Raw genomic sequence first — 23,348 nt, forward strand, 5'->3', positions numbered from 1 at the left:
AGAACTGTTCAGAACAGTACTCAACAATCTCCTCCTCTGGGACGGATGCGGAACGGAACGGGGACTTCCGGCAGCGGTGGCGGTGGCGGTGGCGTTCTCTGTGCGGTAAAATGCGTCCCTCACTCGTTCAGTTTCCTTCCCAGCCCCTTTTGTACCGTTCCAGCCAGCCCTGTGAGATAAGGTCTTTGGACAAAGACAACCACTGTGATGAAACATAATATGTAGTTTATGATCAATATAAGCCACACATACACCCAAATTTGTATTCAGTCTCTTCTCAAGTCTCACTAATCCAAGGTTCCTGGTCCTTGATCATGGGAGAAACCAGCTGCTAATCTCAAGGGGATTTGAAAAGTAGGAAACCCATGATTATAGGCATGGCAACAAATTAGGATCATATCATTTGAGGATATTAGAGATCACATTGACATTTGAAATAACTTTATCTTCTTCAAAGTGACAGTCTCAACATTTTTTTAAAAAAAGAAAAGTTAGTATTTCCTGACATATATGAACACTACATCAACCTATCTTTATAGTTAGAAGGACATTGAGAGCTTTCCAAGTTTTCAGAAACAAACCAGGCACCGCAAAGGAATGCGGCATTATTTAATGTTATAATCTTCCTAAGAAGTGAACTAAATGCTGCAATGTAATTCGTGCATTTGGGAATTCAAGCACCCCATAATCTATCGTGAATGTCATTCCGTGGATGCCATCCTGAATATGATGCCATGTCACTGGCACGCCACTGTCCTCCAGGCGTTTCTTATACAAAAGTCCATCATCCCTAAGAATATCATACTCACAAGTGATGAGGAAAGTCTCGGGGAGCTGGCAGACAATTTCGTCTTCTGCTAAAAGTGGGGAAAACGTTGGCTGAAACCCGTCTTTCACGATTTCATAGAGTTCTTTGGAAAATGGAGCGGGCGCCACTGGCTCATAGCCCCTGACCTTAAATTCTGCAGGGATGTTGTCTGCACTAAGCCATTTTTTGTATCTCACCCATAAATCCTCTGGAACATGGGCACCCTTTATTATTTCTTCCGCATTGACTTTCCCCCTGGTTATATATCTACAGCCCTGGTTGACAGCAAACTTCTGAAACAAGAGGGGCATGGCATGGTTTTGCTGATAAGAAGGCAGATTGAAATCAACTCCCTGAAGGAATGGGTAGAATAGAATCTGGGCTCGGAGTTTGGGGAGATCCTTCCTTGTCGCCAGAACCTGGCAAACAGCTGTAGCAAATGTGGCTCCACTGCTCTCTCCACCGATGGCGATGCGGTCGGGGTCCACTTTATATTCCCTTGCATTCTTCAAAAAGTATATTGTAGCAGTGCAACAGTCATGGACTTGGGTGGGGTAGGGATACTCGGGAGCTAAACGAAAACTGAAACAAAAGCAAGAAACTCCAAATTCATAGACTGAGATTCTAGATTGGCTACTATTTTAGTACACTTAACTAAGGCCTTGTTTGCATGGACCAGAAGGCCTGTTTCCCTTCGACTTCTGGTGGCATCTTCTTTGGATGTTGCATGACCCAAACCTTGATTCTGGTGCGGTTAGTACAGATGGCATTGGACATGAACAGCGACAAAACAAGGACCCGTTCGCACTGGAGAAATAACCTGGTGTGGGAACCAGGTTGTTTCCCTGGGATGCCACAATCGAATCTCTCCATGGCATTTATTGCCAGGATCAATTCTGTACATGGCATTTTACCCCGGGATTCCGTTCACATTTGGCAACGGGATAAAATGCCACGATCCTGGCAAAAGGGGGAGGAGGAAGGAGAGGAAGAGTGGAGGTGGCTGAGGAAGAGGAAGAGAAGGACAGAGGGGGCAAACGGAGGCAAGATCGGGGTGACAGAGGAGGGAGGAAGAGGTAGGAGAAAGACGGAGGGGGCAAACGGAGGCAAGATCGGGCTGATAGAAGAGGGAGGAAGAAGAGGAAGGACAGAGGGGGCAAACAGAGGCAAGATCGGGGTGACAGAGGAGGGAGGAAGAGGAAGAAGAGGAAAGAGAAGGACGTAGGGGCAAACGGACCAAGATCGGGGTGACAGAGGAGGGAGGAAGAGGAGGAAGGATGTAGGGGGCAAACGGAGGCAAGATCAGGGTGAGAGAGGAGGGAGGAAAAGGAGGAAAGAAAAGGACATAGGGGGCAAACGGAGGCAAGATTGGGGTGACAGAGGAGGGAGGAAGAGGAAGGAGAAGGACGTAGGGGGCAAATGGAGGCAAGATTGGGCTGACAGAAGAGGGAGGAAGAGGAGGAAGGACAGAGGGGCAAATGGAGGCAAGATCGGGGTGACAGAGGAGGGAGGAAGAGGAAGAGCAGGAAGGAGAAGGACAGAGGGGGCAAACGGAGGTAAGATTGGGGTGACAGAGGAGGGTGGAAGAGGAGGAAGGAGAAGGACAGGGGGGCAACCGGAGGCAAGATCGGAGTGACAGAGGAGGTTGGAAGAGGAGGAAAGAGAAGGACATAGGGGCAAACGGAGGCAAGATCGGGGTGACAGAGGAGGGAGGAAGAAGAGGAAGAGGAGGAAAGAAAAGGAAGTAGGGGGCAAACCGAGGCAAGATTAGGGGTGGCAAATGGAGGTGGCAGGAGGGAGGCAAGAACGGGGATGGCTGAGGCAGAGGAGGAGGAAGGAAGGAATCAGATGGGAACCATTTGCAAGTTCCCATTGGCAAAAAAAATGGTTCTTTTGATTTACACCAACCTCCCCCTCAAAAAAAAACCGCATTAGAAAACCCCGGCGCAAGTGTGAATGACCCTCATTTAAACTGGATTGGAGCCCAGGGTAAAATGCAGTGTGAATGGGCCCAAGATCAAAATGAATTTGGGAAAGAAAGGTATGGATTGCCTGACAAGATCTGAAAGCTCCTGCTGCCAACTTCTTTCTTTCGGTGAGACTCAAAGATGCTACAAGAGCTCTCTACGTACTGATTCCACAGACTAACATGGCTATATCTTTGAATCCAAATCAGTTATAGATGCATGATTTTAGGCTACACCTTCATAACCGTGATCATGACTTTGAGACATATTTTACCAATTCATAGTTCTACCTTCACAGCAAAAGGTTATTTTTTTGGTGAATGAGATATGCTTTTTATTTGACCAAACTGTCTTTCATTTTCATAAACGATGGCTGGAAACTAAGTGGAAGTGAGCCCAGTGCGCTTCTTGCATTTCTACAGCAACAGGAACACAGTTTATTTTACTAACAACTGGAAAGCTGCAGATTCTCCCCATTCACAACCAGAAATAAATTAAACATATGAACAAACACCTAAAGGCTTGAAATACGTTTGCACCCAACAACCCTTGTCCTGTTTCTGAACAACCAGAATGCCTTTACTTACCCCACATTCACCACCACCGTCTTACTTTCTCGGGCTATGTAACGGCACAGCCTTTCGTACGCCTCTGAAAAACAAGAGCAACCTGTTTGCAGGGGACACTATTGCATGACGCTTTCTTAAGAAGGTTTGCATAAAAAGGCCTCCTTTGCAGGGTTGTTTCGTCAGGATTGGGAGCTTTTTCTGGGGATGCTGTTGAAATAAACTTCATTTTAGCACATTGCCTGAGTCACTAAGAGAGATCAAGGATTGTTAGTTGGTCAAAATAGACCCAAACCCAGCTCAGACATCTATCCTCCATTGTAGGAAGCACATTCACAAACTTACTGAGGTGCGAGGAAGATACATCTTTTGGGGCATGATAAGAGACATGGTATACATGTTTATTGGGCATAAAACCAGACCTTGCTAAAGGACAGTCCAGTGTCTACCACCGTCATTTTGCAAGATGTCTTTACCTTGTTTTCTATGAATCACATCTTGCCCAGCAATTTCTTCTTGGGCTACCTCTGGGGAAGCGCACCAGAATCTCCTTTGGGTACATTGGAGGAGCCCTTTGGCCAACATTTGGACACCTTTCTGCTAAGTCCTGCAACAAAGTCTTTTACATTTGTTCTAATAGGGGATTGAGGGCTCATCCCACCGAACTTACGGATGCCTCCACTCATTCCAAAACCTCCAGGGACAAACACCATTCCTCTCGTGTCTCCAGAAGGCAACGTTTGGGGCCAGTAGACCCTCACCGTCACGCCGTCGAAAAGCAGATCTTTTATGACCAGCTCTGAACTCTTCCTTGGTGGGATGCCTTTAAAGAAGAACCTCCAGGTTTTGTAACGGTGGCAGATGCCCAGTTTTTCCAGAAGCACTGCCTGTTTAAAGCAAAACAAAGAGAAGATTTCAATACATGGCACACTTACTGTTTGTTTCCTGACCGCTACTATTCTAAGTAACATAACTTAAATAAGCCATTCAGACACTCCTCATCTTGCAAATAAATCAACAGAGTCATAACACATTCAGATCAAGGGCACTTACCAGTCTACATCCCAAATGCATGCAGATCGTAATAAATTGCATTTTTCGAGGATGGCATATCCCTTTGGGAATATGCGTCCTGGTAATGACATAATGAAATGACCATGCCAAAGATAGAAAGAGAGTGCAAAAGCTCAGACAGAGGAGCACCCAGAGAGCGGAAAGGACTTCCATTCCCTTTGCAAAGTAGATGTGAACTGGAGCTTCAAGGCAGCTGCACCATTGTGCAACACTAATAGTTTCCCAAGTTTATAAGGCGATGAAAGGAATTGACCGGGAAGCCACCTTGTCCCACCCACATGAAAGTTATCTGATGGATGGGCAACAGCACATGACATCTTTTTTGCTACCCTAATGCTTTTAGTCACATGTTTCCCAGGATGATAGCAATGGGATTCAATCCAACTGTCTCCGACGGCACCATTGCCTGTATGCCCACTGAGCCATAAATCCCATTGTGTTCCACAGCACACAATATCAGGAAAGTGTGACTCAGATTGCAACCACATTGCACTATCTACAATACATGTTCCTTCTTGCCCGTAATATTGCTGAAAGTTGCAATGCATCACAGCAATACATCCCCATCTATGACACATGGGCTTCACTGGTCATGGGTTTAACAACGCCATCCATTTCCCCCCCATTTGCCACATTATTTTTGGTGTCTGATGATTTTAGTGCTCTCTCCTGAAAAGAATTCTGTTTAACTCTACCAGATACCATAATTGTTTCTTCAAAGGACCATTGCAGATTGCACCACCGTGCCAGAAGTCCCATAATTTCCCAGAAATGTGGTGGCCTTCCTAGCTGGGGCTGAAGGAAGAACTTGTGAGGGGAGGCTTAAAAACAAATAGATGGAAAGAGCCAGCATGGCATAGTGGTTTGAATGCAAGACTACAATTCTGGAGACGAGGGTTCGATTCTCAGCTCAGCCATGGAAACCCATTGGTTCTTGGGCAAGTCACACTTTCTCAGCCTCAGACAAAGGCCATGGCAAACCTCCTCTGAACAAACCTTGCCAAGAAAGCCCCATGGATTTTTTGCCCTATGGTTGCCATAAACTGGAAACCTCATGAAGGCACACAACAACAACAAGGCACATAGCAAGGCAGTGTATCAGAGATGTGTCCAGTCCAGAACACTTTCACTACTCTGAGGGCTGAAAGACACAATAATGCTCTGTTGTTGTCTTTGGAACTCAAGCCCAAACTCAAGCTAAGCAAACCCTGGTTAAAAGGTGAAGGCTCTTTTAAAACCTGCCTAAATCCTGTCCGGCAAAGGAATCTCAATAGAGTTTCTGTCCATTGGGATATCGAGAAAATAATTTGTTTGTTTGTTTTGATATCTTTCAAAACAATTCTCACAATGTACATGGCTCACACAATAATGAAATAAATAAGTTTATTGCATGGGACTTGGAGAATGGGAACAGAGCGGGACGGAAGGGAACGGAACGGGAGGAAAACGTATGTTATCGCATGGGAGAATGCCACCGATGCCGCCGGGAGTCCCCAATCCACAACAGCCAATTTTGAAAAATGATTCGGAACCATTTTTCAAAGTCAGCTGCTGCGAAACACTTGGGAAATGGATTGGGGACTTCCGGCAGCATCGGTGACGTACTCCCATGTGATAACATATGCTCTCCCCCTTTCCATTCTGTTCCATTCCCTTCCGTTCTGCCTCCTTCCCATTCTCCAAGTCCCTTGCGACTTAAAAGTAACAAGAGAAAATATAGTGACCACGTTTGAAAAGCTTTGAAAGGGAAGTTTAAAACCAGCCATAATAAACATTCTGCCCTTTGGAGAGCCAGCGTGGTGAAATGGTCAGAGCGTCGGACAAGGTACCTGGGAGACCAGGGTTTGAATCCTTACTCATCCGTGGAAACCCATTCCTCTCAGAAGGAGGAAAAGGTGATCCCCCTCCAAAGAAAAATCCTCAAACCTTGCCAGGAAACCCTGTGATAGGTTCTCTATGGGGTCACCGTAAGTCAGAAATGACTAGAGGGCACACAACAACAGCAGCAGCAGCAGCAGCAGCAACAACAACAACACTATGCAAAGGGATCTTGGCAACTAATTGAAAGGAAGAAGTTGGTAGCATGAGTTTTCATAACAGACAGTGAGAAAGGATGCAGCCGTGCCAAGGAAGAAGAATGCCTTGGTTGGGTAATAAGCCTAGACTTCCTAGAACGCAAATCTGGACCAGGCCATTAAATGGAAATAAAGACTGAATGATAAGGTATAATTTTGCCGCATGGATGCACCGGCACCTTAGTGTGAACGCATAGATTAAAGGCAGCACTAAGGACAATATGGTGGAGAAACGTTGCTGCAGGTGTTTAGAAGAGTACTGCTGCCTCCTAGTGGCAGTGCCTAAGAACTATTCCTTAATACTTCCAAAACAGCCTCAGCTCATATCATGGTTCTCACTGCTGGAGGCACACTCTTGTCCCTTCCATCATCTATCAGAAAGACCTCCCGTCCGTCCGTCCGTCCGTCCGTCCGTTTGTTTGTTTGTTTTCCTAACTCCATTTTGTCCTGTAACCTGGTGCATATTTTAGGATGCATTTCAGTGTGTCCAATGCACAGGGGTGCCAGTAAATGCGCATTATATTGCAAAGGGATCTTGCAGCACCTTTGAGACTCACTGAAAGAAAGGGGTTGGGAGCATGAGGTTTTGTAGACGTGAGCCTATTTCCTCGGATTTGTCTCCAAAGATGCATCTAAGGAAGTAGGCTCAAGTCTGCAAAAGCAGTCCCCCAGAAATTAAAGCCAAGGGGCCTCTGTCTTTTTGTTGGCACAAGAAACCTCAAGACGGATGTAAATGGAGAGAACATCTCCATGGTTGGCCAAAATTGCCCAGTGCCATAAATCACACACACACACACACACACACACCAAAGTCTCAGGGGTGTTTTTCTAGGCTTCACTACCGAGAGTGTGATGAAAGAACCTCATGGCTTTACTAAGTTATAGTGCATCTCAGTTTGCAAAAGGAAGATGGGAAGCGACTGTGACACTGCCCAGTTAGGTCACTAGGTGGCAATACATGAAAAGATTTCCACTATGGAAATATAATGTAACTGAGTAATATAACCCAGCAATAAGATCAGATAATAACAGAGTAGGTATACAAGATGTCTTTACTTGATGGCTACCCAAGTATGTGCCTAGGGCTCTGGAAATCCCTCAGTCCTGGTTTTGTTGCATTTTTGCAATTCCTACCTTCATCCCCAACTGCAAAAAAATAATAATCAGGTAATGAGACTTGTGGTGGATCCACATGATGTGACTGAGGCCGACTGCTTTATCACACTTTATCACATTCTGGGATGGGCAAGAAACACTATTAGCACCAAATGGCACATGGAAGGGAACCTGACCGTGCGATAAAGTACGCTCCGTTCTCATTTAGTACCCAGAACGTTGCCAGAACGCTGTGCGATAAACTTAAGTCTCTCACTGCTTTATCACACGAGAGGGCAAACAGGATTTAAACGAGAGTTAAACAGGAAATGGCTGATGTTTATCACATGACATTTCCTGTTTAACTCTCGTTTAAATCCTGTTTTGCCCTTTAGTGTGATAAATCAGTGAGAGACTTAAGTTTCTCGCACAGCGTTCTGGCAACGTTCTGGGTACTAAATGAGAACGGAGCATACTTTATGGCACAGCCGGGTTCTCTTCCTGTCCCATTTGGCGCTGATAGTGTTTCTCGCCCATCCCAGAAAGAGGACCTAATTGGACACATTTTTCCCCATTATGGACATGGGAAGGGGCCGCTTGAGCCTGTGCAAGGCTGAGAAAAAACCCATTTTACCACATCCCAGTATCCTCAAAATGGCCCCATTCCATGTCCTGGTGCCAAGCCATTCGCATTCAGTGCTGAGGTGCATCATTTGGCTCGGCTAGAAGACTTCCGTTCAATTCAAAGCACTGAATGGGAACAGCTTGGCACTGGGTGCTAGAATGGGGCCATTTTGAGGACACTTTGAGGTGTGGTAAAATGTGTGTGCAAAATAAGAACTGCTTGGGAATGATCTTGGCGACAGTAACGAAAACACAGTATATGCAGGGCGATAAAATGTGTTCTCATACCGTTATCATCATGCTGCAAATTATCAAACGCAGTAACATCCCATTCCCATATCATTTCTCCAAGGAACGTTACAGGGACTCTGGGAACGTTACAGGGACTGGTGCGATAAACTTAACTGTGACTTGCCTAAGGTGACCCTATGGGTTTCTATAGTTGAGCAGGGTTCAAACCTGGGTCTCCAGAGCCCTAATCTGGCTCTGTACTACTCTGCTATACCATCATTATTCAACAGTATCCTACAAGTTCACACATGACAGACAATGAAAGGCATCCACACAACCAGGCAACAGGCAATTTACAATATACAATAACATTCCCAGATCATCAGCATACTGATTTATTCATGTTTTTATGTGTAGGTGGTCACCTGCTGCCTGTTTGTCTGCCTACTTGATTTTCCTTTCCTTAGATTAGTCCTATACAGTGATGACTTATACACCTGCTTATTATGCTGTGCTGTATTTTTATTCAATATAACATATCCAAATATTACCTCCATATGCTCTTGTGTCATGGCAACACCCTCATCCGACAACAGTGGCTCTGTGTGTGTGAGGTTTTTTTGAAGTCATTTGTATTTAAATAATTTCATTCGTCATAATACACTGAATGAAGTTAACATCTCCCAGCAAGAATCCACACGCTTAAAAGAATCCATCAGTAATTGCAGCACAGTTTGTTTAATATTGGACAATACTAAATCCTGTGTGCTTATTTCACTTCTAGGAAAGACAGAGATATAAATCTCTTGCTCCAGCACCAAGAATAATTATTGTTAGGAAGAGACAGAGCATCTTGGTGAGAGATTGCCTTGTGTTGTGCAAACAGCCTGGAGGCACCGCAAGGTGAAAGGTGGCTTGGCCAACGCACCTCTCCCCATTGACATGCTGAAATGGTCAGAGTGGCGCATGACCGGAGGAATATCCCATGCAACCATGAAGCTCTATGGGACTGCTTAAAGAAAACCAGAGCTCACCATTCTGCTAGCACCAATAATGTGTATGACGGGATTCTATGATTCTAAGGTGGCTCAACCTGTATGAAGAAAGAAGAGTCCAACCACTGTATGAAAATCACTATATGTTAGTAGCATGTTGTTGTTGTCGTTGCTGTTGTTAGCTGCTCTCGAGTCAACTTCGACTCATGCCGACCCTGTGGATGAGACATCGGGGTTTATGGCACAGGAATGGGCCTGTTATGTTACAAAAAGGGGCGTGATGGGAACGGGAGGCAGCATTGAATGCAGTTTACCGCAGAGGAGAACACCAATGCCAACGCTGGATGTTCCCATCACATTCCGGATGTGTCCCAGATGGGCTGATTTTCAGGGACACTTCTAAACAGTTCCTGAAAATCACCTCCTGGGGAATACATTTGGAACACAATGGGAACTTCCGGTGGCGGTGGCGTTCTCCTGTGCGGTAAACTGTTTTCTATGCCCTCTTCCATTCCCATCATGCCCCCTTTTCTAATGCAGCAGGCCCATTCCAGGGCCTGTGCGATAAACTCCATCTTCAAGAAATCCCTATCCTCCACTGCCTTGCCCAGATTCTGCAAACCCTTGCCCATAATAACCCCCCTGGTCAAATCTCTCCATCTGATCAGTGATCTTCCTCTCTTTCTTCTCCCCTCTACCTTTCCTAGCATTATTGTTTTGTCTAGTGATCCATGCCTTATGATAGTCTCAACTTGATCATCTTTCCTTGGTCTGATCTGTTCAAGGACCCATTTCTTTGTCTTCTTGGCTGTCCATGGGATCCTAAGTCTTCCAGCACTACATTATGAAGGCATTTGACACAGTACATACCAAATGGTGGCCTGGAGGTGTCCGTTTTTCTTCTGGAGGGACACCGGAGCAGCCAAAGCGCATGGCGTCCCTCCAGAGTAAAAAGAACCTGCAAAAATCATGTTCTTTCTAAGGCGCCCATCATGAGTGCACCATTGGCATGCCAGTGGCGTAAGCGACGCTCAGCGATGATGTTTATCACACTATACTCTTAAAGTGCTACTATTCCACTTTGACTCCTCTAGCTGCCTCCTGTTGCATTGTGGGATTTGCAGTTTTAAGGAGGGGTATTTAGAATTCTCAGGCAGAGAAGTTCTCTGCCTGAGAATTCTAAATACCCCTCCTTAAAACTGCCAATCCCACAATGCAACAGGAGGCAGCTAGAGGAGTCAAAGTGGAATAGTAGCACTTTAAGAGTATAGTGTGATAAACATCGATGTCTGTATGCTGTGTGTCGCTTACGTCAAGATGGCAGCCCCCATATGGACAGGAAGCCACCATTAGGCCGCCACTGTGATGTGCTAGGGTTCCGGAGCATGCGGTTGCTGCATGCTCTGGAACCTTAGTATCAGTGACGGCACACCGCTTTTGACCCGTCTGTCTTGGGCCTTAGTTTTCTTTGTCTGCTTCCTTCACTGTCCAGCTCTCACATCCGCACATGGTAATTGGGAATACGATGGACTGAATGATTCTGACTTTGGCGTTCAGTTGTATGTCTTTGCTCTTCAATATCTTGCCCAGTGCTTTCACAGCTGCCCTTTCCATTCCCGGTCTTACTATTTCTATCCTGATGAAAGGCTAGGGGAGTATTTTAAGTTTGGAGTGATTAGAATGAATTGCTGGATGACCTTTGCAGCCCACTCCCTTGTATCCCAACTTGTCTAACTCAAAGTTTTAGTGTCCTCATATTCCTGGGAGTGGCTGCAGTACATCATGCAGCAAAACAGCAATCCAGTCTTCATAAATATGCATGAAATCCTCTCCCACGGAAGTGGAAGATGAGCAAATTCTATTTGGGTGCTGAAAATGAACTCACCCATCTAGTCAGGGTAATATGTCTTAAAGAATGGTGCAATGAAATTAAGAAGAGATTTAAGCCTGATCCTGCAGTTGGGAGGCAGAGAAGTGTTGGTTAATGCCCAAGTCTTCATAATCCAGAATATTAAGAAGGGTGGGACAGAGAAACAGTGACACTGATTAACTTTTTAAGGGTTGACATCCTTGACAAACAGCGTAAGGCTGAAAATTCAAGGATAGCATTCACCTTCTGAAGTAACCAATGTGTTACCCAACGAACAATTATGTAGGTGTCAGGCCACGTCTGAGAATTAATTCGCTATAACTAGAGAGACTGAAGTGATGCAGGACTCAGAAGTCACTGGTGATGAGAGAGGCTCCTTCTATGCGCCTTCACCAAGGGAATGGCATTTCGTCCAGCTCTGTGGATGTTGGCATCTTATATCAGCATTTGCGTTCTATTTTTCCTACTGGCATGGGGAATATATTACGATATTAGAAGGACGCATATTCCAAGTGGCATCAGACAATCTGGAAAACTACGGTTCTTAAATTTTGTTACCTTTTTTATGATCAGACTGGTAAGTTTCCCTGGTTTTGAGACAGATTCGACTATTCATTTGTGTGCGTGTAAATACACTGCCATCTGCAAACCTTGTTTTATTAAGTGACGGCGGGTGAGAATATCTCCCTGAAAGGATGCATCTGACACAGGTTTTGGTGTTGGCCTGAAGCCTTTGATTTGCATCTGTTAAAAGGGATTCCAGTTTTAGGACTCCTTAAGTGTCTGGGAGTGTATTCTATTGCTTTGTTTGACTGTTGTTTCCATTTGTAACCATAGTCAGAAATAAAAGGGAGACGCTGGTTTAACTCGCACTACATCTTTATTAACAGGCGGCAATAGTACTGCAAACTATGCGTAGTGGCTCCTAGCAAATCCTAATCCCACTCTGAGTCTCGAAACAATGTCCAATGTTGTGTTAATGAGTTGCGCTAACCATGCAGAAAGTTTTTTGTAGACAATGGCGGGTTACAGACCACTGGAATGCGGCAGTCTGCTGCCGCCACTACTTGCAGCGTCCGGGAGCCATTGCGCTCCTTCCTGGGCCCCGGAAGTGGTGCCGCAAAGCGCAAGGTGCACTTTTGCAGTGTCACTTCTGCCGCGACATGTCTGGACTCTATGCTTCCAAGATGTCAAAATGGCGGCGGCCGTGTGGAATGGCCGCCGCCATTTGTTATGGACAGAGTCTGTAATAGCAGTAGGGGCGTCTAGAAGAGACGTCCCTTTTCCAAACTGGGACGTCCTGAGGACGTCCAAAATGGCGGTTTGTAACCCGCCACAATGTGACTGTCATATTCAGCCAAAGCTGAGTGTTGCATTGTGCATACTTCTGTTGTGCATTGATGTTCGGAGAATAGCGTGCAAGGCTTGTTTTACTTGCATTTGCACATTGCCCTGTGCTTTACACCTGAAGAAAGTCATGAGCACTGGCTTCCAATGTTTGCATTTGTTGTGTTGTGCCACTATCCAGTATTTGTTGTTACTGTTGTCATGTGCTTCCAAGAGGTCACTGAGAGTCAATCTGAACCTTGGCCGCCCAGAGACAACCTCAACATCCAAATTTTGATACCGTGCTCATTCTCATTATAAATTAGAGGGGTTACATAATAAAAGTGGGAGCCCTTTGGTGATTATTTGTTTATATGGCAACAGTGTGGGATCTCAGTCAATCACTCTCTAATATCCACAGCATGAACTTGAGCTCTTAACACAGGAAGGCAAATATGATTTCATAGGCACCCCTGAAACCTGGTGGATTAAATTTGTGATTGGGATGTAGCAACTGAGGAAGATAATCTATTCCAAAGAAATAGACCAAATAGAAAAGGAAGAGAAGTAACATTATATTTCACATTAATAATCTTATCTCATGGCCCCCGGGGATGTGATGGGGTGGAACTAAAGGGAGCTGGATGGGAATGGAAGTGGGCCAGGATACCCCCTCTAGGACAGATCAAGAACGTCCAGTGGCGGTGGTGGCATAAGGTGTAAAGCATAGGGCAATGTGCAAACACAAGTAAAACAAGCCTTGCGCACTATTCTCCGAACATCAATGCACAACGGAAGTATGCACAATGCTTCTGTGTGCAGAACTCAGCTTTGGCTGAATATGAGAATTGCATGTTGTCTACAAAAACATCCACTGCCAGGGCAGTGGCGTTCCTCTGTGCGGTAAAATGTGTCCCTGGACCCCTTCTGTCCCCATCCTGCTCCCTTTTGTTCCATCCCCATCGCGTCCCTGGGGATGATGTGATAAGCTTATTAGATAATAGGAAACAGGTGTCCAGGAAAGCGGACAAATGGCTGATAAGGCCAGCTCAGTTCCCAAACAAACAAACCCCCGACTGGTAGAGCCAGAACAAAGTAACAAAGTCTTTGAGTCTAAGTACAGTATCACAAGAGGTACAGTGGTCCTTTGCCTTATGCGGGGGATCCATCCTGCCTATGCTGGAGCCCCATTCACTCATGTGCGCAGCGGTGCGGTGGCATGGCAGGATATCAGATAGGCAGGTCAATAAGGCAGTCCAAGGCCAAGGGTTCCAGATAACCAAGATAGGTCAGCAGTCCAAGAAGCAAAGGTTCAAGAGACAGAGTCTTTCCTCAAGACAGTCAGATAATCGCTGGCAGCTGGACACATATGCTCCAGCTGCCTAAATAGCCAGGCAGCAGGCATTCAGGTGTGTCTGGTTAGCAGCTTGTTTCTGATAAAGACTCAAAGACCTTCAACAGTCTTCCTTTTTGGCTCGATGCTCCCTGAGCGTTGCTAAAGTATCCCTGACGGATGGCCATCCAGCCTTTGCTTAAAGACCCCCAAGGAAGGAGACTTCACTACTCTCCGACGGAGTTTGTTCCACTGTCAAACAGCCCTTACTCTCAGGAAGTTCCACCTCAACACTAGGAGGAACTTCCTAACAGTAAGGGCTGTTCGACAGTGGAACAAACTCCATCATATGGCCATCTGTCGGGGATGCTTTGATTGTGATTTCCTGCATGGCAGAATGGGGTTAGACTGGATGGCCCTTGTGGTCTCTTCCAACTCTATGATTCTATGAAAAGCATGGCAGCAATGGTGGCAGCGACCAACATAGTGGGGATGTGTGCGTAGAAGGACACCATGCATAGCTACAAAGTGCTCATGGTTTTCCTGCAAAATCTGGGGCAAAAGGTGAGTTATTTTAATCTGGTTTAAAGGTGGGATGGCTGGATTTGGTGCAGAAATGGTCTCAGGTCATTAAGAGAGGTCACTCTTCCTTTGGCCCTTGTAGACATGCCTCGAGAGTAGCATTCACATGGTATAAATACTAAATGCATGTCACAGTGAATCCTTTCCCTTGCCTTTTGTAAATAGGGAGTGATGCCTGAGAAACTTGGCATTTGCCAGAAGTATAAGCTCTGGAGGATTCTGTTTAATGGAGTGCCACCAAAGAAGAACTCAAAGCTGATCATCAAGGATCTGGTTTTTGATGAGATTCCAGTGAGAGTGTACTGGCCTAAAAGAGCATCTCCTGGGAACAGAAGAGGCGTGATCTACCTTCATGGAGGTGTTGGTTTGATTGGAAGCATCCGTAAGTTCTCAGAAAGGAGCCCCTGCTTTTCCGTTGTATTTTGTGAGAAGAATGTGGCATCAAGTTTTCCAAAAAGTATTTGTCAGTGAGCCATCAAAACATGTTTGTGCTTCCTTGCTGTGTTGTTTTGGGATCCAGTTTGGGATCCTTCCTTTGCAGTTTCTAGTTTCATGGTCAAGGAATTATTCTTATTCTGAAAGCAAAAGGACCCAGCTGAATGTATGAAAGCAAAAGTCGTATCTCTCCTGATGCCTCAATCACATTTTTATGACTTCTCTAAGGAACAGATTTCATCAGGGAGTAGGGCATCTTCTTAAATAGTCATGCAATGCATCCGAAAAATCTCCCGTAACTACAATGTGTGTTTTTCAGATGCGTACGAAAGAGTGACCCGCTTCATTGCCCGGAGGAGTGATTCTGTGGTTGTGTGTGTTGGGTAAGTAATATCACATTTGCTCTTGTTCCTAGTCAGAAAGAGTCGTTTGATGCGTGTAAATTAATATCTTCGCATTAAGATATTATGTTCCATGCATGAAGTTCTGTTTCCTGCACAAAGCAACCACATGTACCTTTTGCACAGGATATGCCCTGGATTGCAAATAGCTTTCCAAAGCTGCATGCTTTTTAAAGACTTTCACATAGCAGGAAGAAAACTGCTGAAATTGTTCATTGCTACCTTGGAGAAGAAACTTCGCAACGAATTGCATCCCTAGTTATGGAAGAGAAGGAAAGTTGGGTAACTTTAAAAGAACTTAGCATTTAGTAACTTGCTCCTCCTGTGCCAGAGAATGCAAAATTATGAATTCAGACTGTTTCATGTTTCTGTTTCAGGTTTCGTTTAGCTCCAGAGCATCCCTTCCCAATCCCAGTCCTAGATTGCTGCACCGCAACCATACACTTTCTGAAGAATGCAGAAGAATATGGAGTCGACCCGAATCGCATTGTCGTCTGCGGAGACAGTAGCGGAGGAACATTTGCCGCTGCCGTTTGCCAACATCTGGTGCCAAGGAAGGATCTGCCCAGGGTACGAGCCCAGATCCTATTCTACCCATTCCTCCAGGGAATTGATTTCAATTTGCCTTCCTATCAGCAAAGCCATTCCATTCCCGTCTTGTTTAAGAAACGGGCCATCAAATTTGGTCTTACGTACCTGACCGGGAAGGACGAGAATGCGGAAGGCCTCATGAAGAACGCCCACGTTCCTAAGCATTTGTGGGTGAAATACCAAAAATGGATTAGTGCCGACTTAATCCCAGAGGAATTTAAGGCCAGGGGCTACGTGCCGATAGAGCCAGCTCCGTTTTGCCAAGAGCTTTATGAGTTGTTTCGAGAAGGCTCCAACCCAATGTTTTCTCCCCTTATAGCAGAAGATGACGTTATCCGTCAGCTCCCCGAAACGTTCCTCTTGACCTGTGAGTACGACGTTCTCCGGGATGATGGGCTGTTGTACAAGAAACGTCTCGAGGACAGTGGGGTGCCGGTGACATGGCATCATGTGAAGGATGGATTCCATGGAATCATGTTTCCTATTGACTACGGATACCTTGAATTCCCAAGCACACGGAGCAGTTTCCAACATGTAATACACTTCTTAGAACGTTTATAACAGCGATGGCAAACGTTTTAGAGACTGAGTGCCCAAACTGCAACCAAAACCCACTCAAATATCGCAAAGTGCCATGTTCCTCTGACTTTCTAGTAACAAACTCTGGCGAACTCTGTGCTGAGGTGATGGCATGTGTGCCCACAGAGAGGGCTCTGACTGCCACTTCTGGCACTCCTGCCATAGGTTCGCCACCACTGGTTTATAACATAAATGATCCCTTTCCCTCTGGACTATCTCTGATGCCTAGGAAGAGATGTTCCTCGGAGGGGCAGTTGGGAAATCAGTCCTTTATCACCTTTATCTCCCTTGTATACAGGTAAAGTTAATTATGAAGATTTTTTTTCTTGCTGAATTAACCACAGCAAGACTGACAGCTAACAGCGTAATGCAATATACAATATGACTATTGGTTATGTACTCATCACCTGTTCATCCATACTATTGCTACAGTTCCCTCTTCTGCACCAGTTTGTTATTGCACCACAAAATGCCTTGCGCAGGTCACCCGGGTTCCTATATGATTGCATTTGGATTTTCCATAAGTTGATCCTTCTAGAAAAGCAATGCTGGGGAGTGTAAGGAAGAATGTATAATCGGTTCCCAGCCACACCTCTGTCCCTCCCTTTCTGATCTCTGCTCTTGCGCTAAGATCACCAGATTGACAAGGAAATGAGAACGAGTCCTTGTCGATTTTGCATTGTCTGCCTGTTGAGTTACTGTGAACCAGCGTGGGAGCAGAAAATGAAGGCAGATGACTTCTTCACACCTTTCCCCTTGTTTTCCTATATCGTCTCACCTTCCATGTGCAAACTGAACCCATGCATGTAAATAAGGCAGGGTTCAAGTACAGAGAACTTGACGTTGCTCCACCATGGAGGAAAATATCTAGGATATTCAGGCTTGAATCCTGTTGGTGACATACACTTTCAGTATCTCCTTGGACAATGCTTCCCTCCATATAATGCAGCTTTGCAATGCTGGTGTATAACCCCACAGCCCTACAGTGACTGGGGTAGAGTATTTTGGTGCATCCAGTTGCAAGGGATGTAAATTATGAGGCTTTCCATACCAGGCATAAATGTCAATCCAATGGGGCTCAATCGTCCTGAAAAGGTGGAAGAAGCGCTCATGTCTACGTGTGGCGCATTTTCTCAATCATCAGGGAATCGTTGCTCCTGTCTTTGCATCCCTGAACCATTCCTGGGGAGTGGATTTTATATGAATGCAAGGTTTGCGTTCGTAGGAAATCTGCTCCCCTTGAGACGATTCAGGGATGATAGAGGGAGCGACGATTGAGGAAGCGCACCAGGTGTTCAGACATGCACACTTGCTCCACCTTTTCAGGACGATTGAGCCACGTTGGAGCGAGGTTTATGCCAGGTATGAAAATCTTCATGATTTGAAGATTTGAGGAAAAGGTATTCAAAGGGGGCTTCTTGAGTGTCCCACCTAAATGCCTCTTTTTATTCTGCTCTCCTCAAAGGGTGCATCAACGCGACAAATAATGTGGTCTGACACCACTTTAAATGCTGTAGCTCCCTCCTATGGAAATCCTGGGTATTTTGTAGTTTTACAAGGTCTTTAGAGATGTAGCATATTTTTTGTTCTTATTTTTTAAAAGGACCTTGCCATTGTAGTTGTTGTTGTTGTCAGTCGCCTTCGACGTAAGGTGAATGTATCCACCTGGAATGTGGTCCTCTTCCTTTCCGACTGCCTTCTACTTTTCCAAACATCATTGTCTTTTCTGGCTAGTCCTGTTTTCTCGTGATAAACCTCAGTTTAGTCATCTCTCCTCCTAAGGAGAGCTTGGGCCTGGTTTGCTCTAGGATCCATCCATTGGTCTTTTTTTAGTGCGCCACATGTCAAAGGACTTGGTTTTCTTCCTCTCAGCTTTCTTCAGTCGCCACTTTTCACAACCGTACACAGAAATGGGAAATCCAATGGCATGGGCAATCCCAAATTTAGCATTTAGTGATAAATCTAGTATTTAATGATAAACCTAAACCACAAGTGGACCACAAGTTGAACATGAGTGAACAGTGTGATGCGGCAGCTAAAAAGGCCAATGCAATTTTAGGCTGCATCAATAAAAGTATAGTGTCTATATCAAGAGAAGTAATAGTGCCACTGCATTCTGCTCTGGTCAGGCCCCACCTGGAATATTGTGTCCAGTTCTGGGCACCACAATTCTAAAAGGACATTGAGAAACTGGAGCCATGTGTCCAAAGGAGGGAGACTAAAATGGTGAAGGGTCTGGAAACCAAGCCCTATGAGGAATGCCTTAGGGAGCTGGGGATGTTTAGCCTGGAGAAAAGAAGGTTAAGAGGTGATATGATAGCCCTGTTTAAATATTTGAAGGGATGCCATATTGAGGAGGGAACAAGCTTGTTTTCTGCTGCTCCAGAGAACTGGACCCAAAGGAGCAATGGATGCAAGCTCCAGGAAAAGAGATTCCAGCTCAACATTAGGAGGAATTTCCTGACAGTAAGGGCTGTTTGACAGTGGAACAAACTCCTTCCTTGTAGATTATATTGGAGTTTCCTTCCTTGGAGGTCTTCAAACGGAGGCTGGATGGCTCTCTGTCAGGGATGCTTTGATTTGGATTTCCTGCATGGCAGAATGGGGTTGGACTGGATGGCCCTTGCAGTCTCTTCCAACTCTAGGATTCTATGATTCTATGACTTCAGGGCCTTGTCTAGTTCCTTGATAGCTGCCCTTCCAAGGATCATAGGGAACATCCCAACCTCATTTGGGTTATCTCTTGCCCATTTTATCACATCTCTTTTCTGGTTCCTAGCCAGTATCACACTCCACTCCAATAACTCTCTCCACCGTTCAAATGGTTATTGACTCGCCTTGGTGTTTATGCCATAACTTTCCATCCCCATTGGTCCCACAACCATCCATCATTAAAATTGAACTTGTCACCTCATCACCATACCCACAAGTTTTGCATTTCTATTGCTATTCACATACACAGACACAACCTTCTTGTTCATGTTGGTGAAAGGTCTGCCCTTGGCCACTTCACCCCATGCATCGAATGAAGCAGACTTGGCTCTTTGTCACACAAGGCTCATCCTTGCTGCAATCACACAAACAAACAAAGGTGCAAAGGTACTGTTTCCGTGAGCAGCCATTGTCGCGCGTCGTCGCAATTGTGCGACTGGGGCTGCCTCCACCATCACACTCTCCTTTAACCCTGTCTTCTTGCCCTATGCAGCGTGTTGTATTTTGTTTTATATTTTTATTGCAGCCTTTCAGTTTAGGGAATGGTATTTACATTTTTTAAAAAGGAAATAAAAGAAATACAAAACAAACAAGGGAACCCGTCTGCTAAGGAATTGTATGGGGAAGCGGGGGGAGAGGAGGAGAACATGGCGCCACATGACTGCCAATACTGCAACCGGTGCGGCAGTGACTTTTTGCATTAGGGACTGCCACACTATTGGAAGCGATTGATAGGTGTTCCCCGTCAATGGAAAGGGATGCTCTAACCACACAGCAACAATGAGGCAGTGTGAAAGGTATTGCCAAAGGCAATTCTATTTTATCAGGTAGGCTTATAGGCAGGCAACAGGTGACCACCCACACATGAAGCATGAACACATCACTCAGCTAATGACCTAGGAATAGTAAAGTATATTGGAAATTACCTCTTGGCTGGTTGTGTGGATGCCTTCCATTGTTTGCCACGCATGAACTTGTAAGATACTGTTGAATAATGATCGTGTAGCAGGTAGTGTAGGCTTTGAGGGTTCTCATCCTTTCCTTGGATCTGGGCATCAGACAAAACTACATACAGGTGATTCGGGAATCTGGATAGGTTAGGTCAAAGTGTCATATCGGTGACATGTGGCCCAACCTACTTCTTCACCTTATGGAGTTTTGCATGCGTCTGATGGCCCAAGGTTTTCCTCCTTCAAACCCATCAAGGGCCAATGCAAACAAACTTGTAGAATGTGGACTAGACAAGGCAACTGTTACATGGATTTGTCATTGGTTGACTGTCCGAACCCAAAGGGTGCTCAGCAATGGCTCCTTTTCATCCAGAAGAAGAATGGGGTTGGACTGGATGGCCCTTGTGTCTCTTCCAACTCTATGATTCTATTATTCAATGTGCTGCTGTGTCATTTTTCTCTAAGACACAAGGACTGGCAGATGTGAGAAACCATGTCAGGATTAAGAAGATGCTGGACTGGTATTCCAGAAAGTGGGGTATGGTTAAGTACAACAGAGAGACAATGGCACCAGCAATTCTGAAAGGATTTAAGACAGGGGTGTGCAACCTTTTGGAGCCGGGGGCCGGGTTGGTGTCCCTCAGATAAGTCGGGGGGGCGAAGCCAGGGGTGGAGCTTCCACCCTCTTGGGCGGGGCTGCATGCTGGGGGCGGAGCTTCCACCCTCTGGGGCGGAGCCACCCTCCAGGGGCAGAGCCTCCACCGAGGCCCTGCAAGGAGGAGGAGGCATGTGCCCGCCCTCTCCTCCTCGGTCCCTTTCTGGACAAACACCCCCAACCTGCATTCCAAAACACACACAACAGCACAGTTGTGCATTTCACATGGCTTTACTTAACATGGCCTCTTGCATATTTCAGAGGCTTATTCCATAACCAAACTCCTTGGGTTTAACACTTAGCATGGTTTAACATGGCTATGCATATTGAACATGTCAAGGTGGTTTCACCGTTCTTGGACCAAGTGTACTTCTCAGAAGTGTGTACTTGGTCAAGGGACTTTGGTTTTTCTTCACTGTGCATGGGTTTGTAAAAATCACAGCAATTTACATTGGTCTTGCCTCAGAGGCTTTCTGATATCAATATCATCATTAAAGAACCAGAAACACACAGAAAAGGCACTTTGGAAAGTCACACTCTCTTGGCTTCAGAAACAGTGAGTGCATGCCTCTCAAGCTGACTCATATCATTATCATTATCATCATCATCACCACACTATCATTGTCAAAGCAAGGGAGACTTGTTAGCATTAAAAGCACACAAAACACACTTTGGAAGGTGACACTCTCTTGGCTTCAGAAACAGTGCCTCCATGCCTCTCAAGCTGGCTTATATCATCATCGTCATCATCAATATCATCATTATCATCACACTATCATTGTCAAAGCAGGGGGACTTGTTAGCAATTAAAAAGAATGCAAAATAAAACAAAAAACCCCATGTGGCCTCTGGCCACTCACCACCTTCTCCTCTTCCTCCTCCTGCTGCCCCATCTCCTCTTCCTCTTCTTCCTCCTTCTGCTGCCTCCTCCTGCTCTTCCTCCCTTCTCTTCCTCCTCCTGCTGCCCCATCTCCTCTTCCTTCTCCTGCTCTTCCTCCCTCCTCTTCCTCCTCCTGCTGCCCCCATCTCCTCTTCCTCCTTCTGCTGCATCCTCCTGCTCTTCCTCCCTCCTCTTCCTCCTCCTGCTGCCCCATCTCCTCTTCCTCCTCTTCTTCCTGCTTCTGCCTCCTCCTGCTCTTCCTCCCTCCTCTTCCTCCTCCCCCTCCTCCATGCGCCGCACGGCCTGGGGGCAGGACGGAGGAGACAGAGGAGGAGGTGGGCAGCGCGGGGCCGCGTGAAGCCCCGCGGAGAGGCGGGGAGGGCCGCGCGGAGCCCCGCGGGGAGGCGGGGAGGGCCACGCAGAGCCCTGCGGGGAGGTGGGGAGGGCCGCACGGAGCCCCGCGGGGAGGCGGGGAGGACGGCGCCGGTCTTCATCCTTTGCCTCCTCCACCCCAGGCCGCGCGGCCCTCCTCTTCCTCCGCCATTTTGTTTTTCAAAATGGCGGTGAAGTCTCGCGTGACCTTTCCCGTCCTGGGAAAGGTCACGCGAGACTTCAGCCGCCATTTTGAAAAACAAAATGGCACCTGGAGCGGCACGGAAACGGTGGCAATCGGCGGCAGGACTGCGCGGGGGCTGGCAGAAAGGCCTCGGCGGGCCGGATCCAGCCTGCGGACCGTAGGTTGCCGACCCCTGATTTAAGAAGACCTATGGTGATGTTTGTTCAACTTACTATGAGGACATGCTATCCAGAACCATAGTATTCATAGCTAGACTCCTCCAGGAGTTTGCGATCTTTTCACGGCTAACATCAAAAGTTCTTAAGTAATCATAGCTGCAGCATTTTAAAGACCTTCACTGTGAAAAAGACAATATATATGTGCAGGATTCAAAGGTATGGTCATGTTGGTGTGTAAAATCAGTCTGTAAAGGGATCTTGTAGCACCTCTGAGACTCGATGGAAGAAAGAGGTTGGTGGAATGAGCAATTGTAGACTTGAGCCCACTTCCTCAGGTGCATCTTTGGAGACAAATCCGAGGAAATAGGCTCACGTTTACAAAACCTCATGCTGCCAACCCCTTTCTTTCAGTGAGTCTCAAAGGTGCTGCGAGATCTCTTTGCAATGTAATGTGTATTTACCGGCACCCCTGTGCATTGGACACACTGAAATGCTTCCTAAAATATGCACCAGATTGCAGGACAAAATGGAGTTAGGAAAACAAACAAACAAACAAACGGACGGACGGAGGGAGGGATGGACAGAGGGAGGGACAGAGGGACGGATGGACGGGAGGTCTTTCTGATAGATGATGGAAGGGTCAAGAGTGTGCCTCTACCGGTGAGAACCATGATATGAGCTGAGGCTGTTTTGATAAGTGTTAAGGAATAGTTCCTAGGAACTGCCACTAGGAGGCAGCAGTACTCTTCTAAACACCTGCAGCAACGTTTCTCCACCGTATTGTCCTTAGTACTGCCTTTAATCTATGCGTTCACATGGATGTGAACATGGATGTGAACATGGATGCCGGTGCATCCATGCGGC

The 23,348-nt window shown here is 46.1% G+C and overlaps 2 protein-coding genes across 3 annotated transcripts; one reads left to right on the top strand and one right to left on the bottom strand.

The window, feature by feature from the left end:
* Positions 1–615: 615 nt before the first annotated feature.
* Positions 616–4,240, bottom strand: LOC149307831 (arylacetamide deacetylase-like 3). Its single transcript, XM_089536951.1, has 3 exons — positions 4,012–4,240; positions 3,363–3,426; positions 616–1,390 (listed from the first exon to the last, which is right to left on the bottom strand). Exons 1-3 carry the CDS (start codon positions 4,052–4,054, stop codon positions 616–618), a joined length of 882 nt encoding a protein of 293 aa, XP_089393077.1. The 5' UTR covers positions 4,055–4,240.
* A 7,489-nt stretch (positions 4,241–11,729) lies between these two features.
* LOC149307832 (arylacetamide deacetylase-like 3) lies at positions 11,730–16,534 on the top strand. 2 transcript variants are annotated; one of them, XM_089536952.1, is made up of 4 exons: positions 11,730–11,882; positions 14,712–14,928; positions 15,301–15,364; positions 15,760–16,534. In XM_089536952.1, the coding sequence occupies exons 1-4, from the start codon at positions 11,730–11,732 to the stop codon at positions 16,532–16,534; spliced, it is 1,209 nt and encodes a 402-aa protein (XP_089393078.1). The 2 variants fall into 2 exon arrangements, with proteins under 2 accessions (XP_089393078.1, XP_089393079.1); XM_089536953.1 differs by having other exon boundaries at positions 11,790–11,886; positions 14,716–14,928.
* Positions 16,535–23,348: the final 6,814 nt, after the last annotated feature.

Source organism: Sceloporus occidentalis, unplaced genomic scaffold (assembly GCF_023333645.1).
Source record: "Sceloporus occidentalis isolate IW3139 unplaced genomic scaffold, rSceOcc1.0.p SCAF_8, whole genome shotgun sequence".
Taxonomy (NCBI): Eukaryota; Metazoa; Chordata; class Lepidosauria; order Squamata; family Phrynosomatidae; genus Sceloporus; species Sceloporus occidentalis.

What these genes read in the sequence shown, in the direction of transcription:
- LOC149307831 (XM_089536951.1), bottom strand. Translation starts at nt 4,054, where the DNA reads ATGGTGTTTGTCCCTGGAGGTTTTGGAATGAGTGGAGGCATCC. An exon ending in TGGAATGAGTGGAGGCATCC is followed by an intron (nt 3,427 to 4,011) that starts GTAAGTTCGGTG and finishes CTTGTTTTTCAG; the next exon opens with AGGCGTACGAAAGGCTGTGC. An exon ending in ACGGTGGTGGTGAATGTGGG is followed by an intron (nt 1,391 to 3,362) that starts GTAAGTAAAGGC and finishes CTTTTGTTTCAG; the next exon opens with TTTTCGTTTAGCTCCCGAGT.
- LOC149307832 (XM_089536952.1), top strand. Translation starts at nt 11,730, where the DNA reads ATGTTGGCATCTTATATCAGCATTTGCGTTCTATTTTTCCTACTGGCA. An exon ending in CCTTTTTTATGATCAGACTG is followed by an intron (nt 11,883 to 14,711) that starts GTAAGTTTCCCT and finishes TTTTGTAAATAG; the next exon opens with GGAGTGATGCCTGAGAAACT. An exon ending in TGGTTTGATTGGAAGCATCC is followed by an intron (nt 14,929 to 15,300) that starts GTAAGTTCTCAG and finishes TGTGTTTTTCAG; the next exon opens with ATGCGTACGAAAGAGTGACC.